General features: G+C 32.9%; 1 protein-coding gene across 1 annotated transcript; it reads right to left on the reverse strand.

The window, feature by feature from the left end:
* Positions 1–3,203: 3,203 nt before the first annotated feature.
* LOC145631667 (uncharacterized) lies at positions 3,204–6,759 on the reverse strand. The gene is made up of 6 exons (XM_081683809.1): positions 6,052–6,759; positions 5,604–5,769; positions 5,105–5,281; positions 4,931–5,014; positions 4,226–4,304; positions 3,204–3,977 (listed from the first exon to the last, which is right to left on the reverse strand). Exons 1-6 carry the CDS (start codon positions 6,384–6,386, stop codon positions 3,532–3,534), a joined length of 1,287 nt encoding a protein of 428 aa, XP_081539935.1. The 5' UTR covers positions 6,387–6,759; the 3' UTR covers positions 3,204–3,531.
* Between the last annotated feature and the right edge of the window lie 398 nt (positions 6,760–7,157).

Consider the following 7,157-nt stretch of genomic DNA (forward strand, 5'->3'; position numbering starts at 1 on the left):
TGATAAAGCTTGCTTCTTATTTTAATGAGAAGTGTATAATTTTTAAATTTTTTTATAAACAAAATACTCGTATAATTTTATAAACAAACATATAATATTTTAAAAATAAACATATTTATTTAATAGTCGTAAATGAACATAAAATTATTTAAAATTGAACATACAATATTTCCAAAATGAACATATTTATTTAATGGTTGTGAATGAACATACAATTATTTATAATTGAACATATAATATTTCAAAAATGAACATATTTATTTAACATTTGTAATTGAACATATAATATTTCAACTCAACATATTTATGTAATAGTTGTAAATGAACATACAATTATTTATAATTGAACATTTAATTAAGGAGCATTATCATAGATGAAAAATGTATAAAATTTATAATTTTTGTACTTGTTATTGAAAAACTTTGAAGGTAGCACACACTCCTTATTGTAATTGTATGTAAGAATCATTTCCATGACAACTGCTATATAGCACACACTCTTATTGAAATTCCTTATTAAATTTGTAAAATTAACTACTTCATGATATAATTGGGTGCTTTAATTAGTAGTATAAAAATATGTTTATCATATATCAAATTTCTAATAAATGTATCTTAATATACATTTGATCATATAATATTATGTGATTGAACATTTACCAATTAAAAATGAACATTTATCAAAGAAATTTCCACTTCAAAATATAAAAAGAGCAAACATTAATATGTGAATGATCATGTGCTAATATATAAATGAACATTAATTATATTAATAATCTATTAACATGTGAATAACTTTGTACTAATATATAAATGAACATTTACCAAATTGAAAATGAACATTCATAAAAAATAGAACTTTCCACTACGAACTAAATTTACAAATCTATACTCATATGAAATAGATTAAATCAACCAGAAATTTGCGAAAATTATACTCTTTTTTTAATTTTTTGAGTCCAGCAATTTTATAAACTAATAACACACCACAAAATTACTTTTTTTTTTTTTTTTACAAAAATAAGTAAAATTATATCATCATACTTACTTTGATACATTTTCAAGCTAGATGTTTATTTTATTTTCATGAAAACACAATTGCCAACAAAAATCAGTAAAAAAAAACTAGGACATCAAACTTGTGTTTTCATTTCAAAAATCAACAAAAACACTTACAATTTCGATTTTCGACTTTGTTTTGGTATTTTTTTCCAACGATTGTGTAAGTTTATCTCATATATTAGACATTGTGCTTGACTTTTATAGAGAATTATAACTTTTTACTGAAATTTATTTGCAAATATTGAAGATTTTGATGAGAGAGAAAATGGAGAAATAAAATGAAAAGAATGAAGGGAGAAAATTTGAATGGTGGTTCAAATTTTTTTTTTTTTTTATAATGTAGTGTGTGGGGTATAGATGGTTACTGTAATAACTTGCAAGAGGATAGTATATGGGAAGTGAGGAGTTAGTAGGAGGACGGGTAAAACGGTACCGTTTTGCATGGGGGTGTAGGTAGTAGACCCTACACTAGGGTTTAGTGTTCACTAATTAGAATAATACCACCAGTATTGCACAATTAACCAATGTGGAGATCAACTAATTTAATTACTACTCGTAGTAATAAGGAATTAAAATTTTGGGTGCTTTACATTTTACAATTCTATTTTGGACAAGTCCGTAGCATATCAGTATGATCGTCATGAAAAGGCACAACATGACATAACACTATTCTTGTTGAGCCATGGACTAGGCTTGGGTCACATTTTCTGATAAGATCTACCAAGCATGCTAAATTAAATAAGTGAAGTTAAGTTCAGACAGGCATGCGCGATTGCACGACATTACACAGTACACAAGCACATGAATCGAACTTGAGTCATTTCGGGACTGTACTTGAGAAAATTTCAGCACGAAACATGGCAAGTGGATTCTTAATGGGCTAGGCCCAAGGTATGCAGGCCCAACTACAGCACTTCTTAATGTGAAACTGAGGTACAGTTGTATGTAACTAAACACTTACTTCGTTTAATACTACCTCCGGCCTAAATTACTCACAATTTTGGAATATTTTATATCTCACAAATAATACCCCAAAGTTGCGAGTAATTTCGACCGGAGGTAGTACACCTTTACCAAATTACCGCTGATTAAATGTTGTCTCTATCCTACTGTGTAGTTGATCAAGTGTGGAGGTCATCGTCAAAAGAATAGTCTGGGTTCACAACGGTCCGGACTAGAGGTGTCAATTCGGATAACCAAATCGGGTCAATTTTTAAAGTTGAGTCACACTAAATTACTATGTCCACGCGAGTCAAAATCTAAATCGGATATTTTTCAGGTCGGTTTTGAATCAGGTCGAGTGTGCTTTTGACACCTCTAGTCATCACCAGTTGCAACAGCTTACAGCGTATTTATTAAGCTTAAGAAAGTGCATATTTACTCAATTCAGACATATTAACCTGAATCTTCATATATTTCATGTGACATTGTTCTGGTAGTTAAGAGCCTAATTACAACTATGCAATCTTGAGAAAGCTTTCTCCAGACGATACAGAAAACTCTTTTTCGGATGGCATATATGATTCCGTAACTAAATAGGAAACATTTTCAGAAGAAAAAATCTTGACAAGATAACAAAAGACTAAAACATCAATACTAATCAACTATCTAACCGACTTTCACTGGTTAAGATGATTTTTTCTCAAGGTAAAGAGAACAACATCTTAGTTGATACATACTATAGTAAGAGTCTAATCTGATTGACTGAACTGAGCTGAACTGAATATTTTATGTGAGAAAGAAATTAAGAACTTAACTGAACTGAAAATAATATGAAGAGAACAAGCCCTAACACTTGCATATGTTGAGTTGTTAACAACCCTACGTTTAGATAATCCTGTGTTACTATGTAGGACTTTTCCAAAGGCTAAAATCACAGCTAATCCATCAATCTCAGTCTCAATCTCAATCTCTCCCTAAAATTTATGTGGTATCAAACAAATAAAAGTGGTAAATTGCTAATAAATCCAAAGGTATAACAGCCAAGTACACCAGAGACAAATTTACCAATCAGTATCAGAACAAACAGAATTCAGAGAAAATCAAATTGATACAGAACAAAAGAAATTAATTGACACAAAACAAAAGAAATTTGATGATAATATATGGACAGAATGAATATTTGTTTAGCAAGATCATAATAATAAGAAATGGGCTACTCAGCTAGCAGCAATAAATTGAAGAAAAAGGAGAACGAGTTTCTGCTGATATACAAATTTATCATCTACTAATTTCTTCAAGTACAGCTTATGTAGCTTCATGCTACTGTCTACAACATGCAAAACTCCCTAGGATATCGCCTTATGAAGCTTTTGTTCCTGGATTTTGATTTTTCTTTTATACTTTTCAATTATTTTGGGGGGGGGGGGGGGGGGGGGGGGGGTTGGGATTGTCTTCCTGCACAGGAATATTACGATCACGTGATGCAGGAATGTCAATACTACCTCATTATAATTAGAGCACCTCCGGTTATAATTTACCTCCTATTCTTCCGAGTTTTCGTGCAACACCAAAGATAACTGCCTTTGTTAGAAGCCCTCGGTCAAGACTGCATGCAAGAGCAACTGCCCCGCTAAAAATGAGGAGTTTTGGCACGTTCATCCCTCCTTGTTGTTTATCCTCAGGAGGAGCTACTTCAGTCGTCACTGACTGATCATCACCACTCAACAAAGAATTTAAATAAGTTGGGTTTACTTTAGTGGTGATTTGGGCCATGGAGGCGGAGGACGAGAGGGGCCCACCGGCAGCTCTTGCTTTCTGGTAAACTCGTAGACCAGGGTCGATCTTCTTAACTGCTCCCCACATCCCTTGTCGTACACCAAGTTTAGCTATCTCCCATGGAATGCCCATGTCTTCGTGATGAAACAGAAGCACTTCACATGCTGTCATCTGTCCAGTTCCTTTACTAGATTCCACTGTTTAAACAATTTCATAAAGACAATCAGGACCCTTACCATTCACAAAAAAATAAAGCAGAAAGTACAAAATACAAGATACGGAGTTGTAATAAAGGTTCATCTTTTCTACTAGTCTAATATACGGAGTATGTACTAAAATTGGCATATAGCCATAGTTGTATTTAGGACTGTATTAAATGGCTGTAAGTCTGTAACTCATGAACACAACTCAGTTGAAAATTTTAAATAGGAACCATGAGACCTACCAGGGCGAATACACCAACTCGAATAATACAAATCCACACGTCTTGGCTTGTCTTTTCGTGGTACAGAATTGGGTACTCCCTGATGAGAAAAATGAAAACAAAAAAGATTAGTATAGAGCTTCAAATGTTGAGCATGTGAAAATACATAGTAAATTACAATATGAAAAAGGTGGTGTTTGTATAACTTGTATAGAAAAAGAAATGCACTTCAATAGCAAGAGGTTTGATCACAATGATGCAAAGTCCTTTTCCACTTTATTAAATGCCCCTTTTAGACTTAAAGAGCTCAACAAAGGCAGCCCACATTGTCCTTTTTCTACTTCCATTTTATTAGTCTCCTTCCAAGAAGGAAAGGGAAATGAGAGCAAGAGGGATTAATCACAATAATGTACTGTTCTTTGGCTTTTAGACTATGATCAACTAAATGAGCACGACTCATTAAATTGTATGTTATTGTTATTTATTGTGAGATAACATTTGATCTTCATACAATGAATTAGGATCAATTGAAAACCTCTATTATTTAAATTTCCTTTCCAAGGATGGAACCTTGTATAAAGGAACTGATGTATTGCCATTTGCCAATATTGTCAACGTTGATTTGGGAGGGAGGGCTCAACATCTCTAATTGTAGAGATGTGAACATCAAAACTATATGTAGTATCATGATAAACATTATACCAATTACCAAGTAGTAATATGTACCTTTGTCACACAATAATATGTTCTTCCAGACTCCCATATCCTACGGCCAATTATGTACTCTCGGTCACTGCAGAAGAACGGGAACTGCACACACAAATAACAAAAGTCAATCACATGCAACAGATAAATCAATCCGCCATTCCACCACAACGATTCATAGAAAAACTTTCTTACCTTGCGAACCCATTGTACAATCATGGTTCCTGTGCTTTGAGACTCCTCAAGAATTTTAGAATCTATGAGCATGGTGTCCCACTTAGGTCGAAAGTCATCATCCCAAAAGAAGTCTCTCACCATCTCAGGCGTAGCATCCTCAAAGATTGTACTACTACGATATTGAGGAGGACCGGTCTAGCAAAAGCATACACATGAATTTCACAATAAGTTTATAGTCAAATTTAGAAACTCCATCACATACACTAATAATTTCCTATGTATTTATGTTATGGCTTCAAAATCACATGCACTTAAATTCCTTCACATTTTTTGTAATGGCTTCAACTTCACATGCATAAGTAGCTCATAATCAACCATTCCAAATAACTACAAAGCTAACACAATCAAACAATGATCTTCTTAAAGGCGGCCGACAAACAATTAACTTCATATGCCATTAATCAGTGTAATTAAGCTACTATCAAGCAAGAAATCCCTAGATTATAAGGTAAATTACCTCAGGGTCTCGCCGCCAAGCTCGATATCTCATGGTTGGGGTTGAACGGTCCATCATTGGTATCCAAGAAGGACCTCCATCTTTCTCCTCAACAAGCTTAAAAAGATGTACCATATCACCTTCGTTCATAACACCATTCTCTTCACCTTTCTTAAGCTTTGATGAACTACACAACAACAACCAAAACCCCATCTTTATTATTCACTTCCAAATATCCAATATATATTATAATACCCAATAACACAACTTAACATACTCAACATATATACTCAACATATGAATTTCTTAGTTCTTACACATATAACATGCACAACTTTAAACAAGATCATTCAACTATGAAATGAAGTTTAGGCTACAAAAACCAATAATCATACACTAATTCCAAATAAAATGGAGCAAAATTATGAACAAAAAATTAGACCAAAAAAATCCCAGAGATTGAAATTACCTGCTACTACTGGAGGCATCAAATCTGGGTTGCAATGATAATGTTTCATTATTTGCACTAATAATTTCATTTCCAGCTGATTGCCCTTTTAAGCTTGAAAAGTTGAAGTTAAAAGGAGTGAAGTTCTGAATAGGAGAATAAGAAGGAGCTGGAAAATCCGCAATTTTTGATAGGAATGAATCAAACAAGTTCTTATCCAAATTCTCCCACCACTTTGGCCGCCATGTCCATCCAATTACAAGACCAAGAACAAAGGCAGTCCAAATTGGAGTAATAATTAGCATAATTTCAATAAAAATTCCTCCTCCAATTGGAAATACTTCAGTTAATCCCATTTCAACCCCAAATATGAACAAATTGAGCAAAACCCAGAAACTTATTTGCACAAAAGATTACAACTTTAACCAATTAATCTCCCCCAAATTAGAAAATTTGGGGTTTTTTAACATGGGATTCAAGATATTGGCTTGAAACCCAGAAATGAAAACCCAAGAACTTTTTCCCCCCAATTTGAGAGAAAGAAAGCTAGAGAAAGAAAAAAATGAAGAAAAATGGGGGGAAATAAATAGGGATAAAAATAGAAGTAATTTGTAATTGAGAAATTAATGAGAGAAAAATGAAGAAAATAGAGGGATATGGAGGGATAAGGATGCCACAGTGGATGAGGCGTCTGAGGGTCAGAAGTTCTCTTTCCCAAAACAAGATGAACCAGAAGAAATCAACCTTATTTATTTATTTAGTTAGTTAATTATATTTTATTTATTTTTTATGAATTTAAAGTACAACCATTCATAATAAAGAATCTGGCAAAGTGGAATTGGAAGATTTTATTTAATTTTTGTGAAGAATATAGATCCACCAAAAAAAATTTAAGGGGACCAAACAAAGAAATTAAGAAATTAAAAACTTGCTAAAAAACAGAAAGTTGTGAAAATTGTAGTGTTCAATTCACACGATAGACTATATAGAGATTAGAGGAGAGAGATAGAGGCCGTGTAATATGACACGGTTGAGAAATGAGAATTGGGAGACTTTTATTTAATTTTTCACGTTTATTTTGACTAATTTGGACGGCCGTGTTAAATTACTCTATTTTTCCTAACTTA

This window comes from Chenopodium album, chromosome 5 (genome assembly GCF_948465745.1).
Source record: "Chenopodium album chromosome 5, dcCheAlbu1.1, whole genome shotgun sequence".
Lineage (NCBI taxonomy): Eukaryota > Viridiplantae > Streptophyta > Magnoliopsida > Caryophyllales > Amaranthaceae > Chenopodium > Chenopodium album.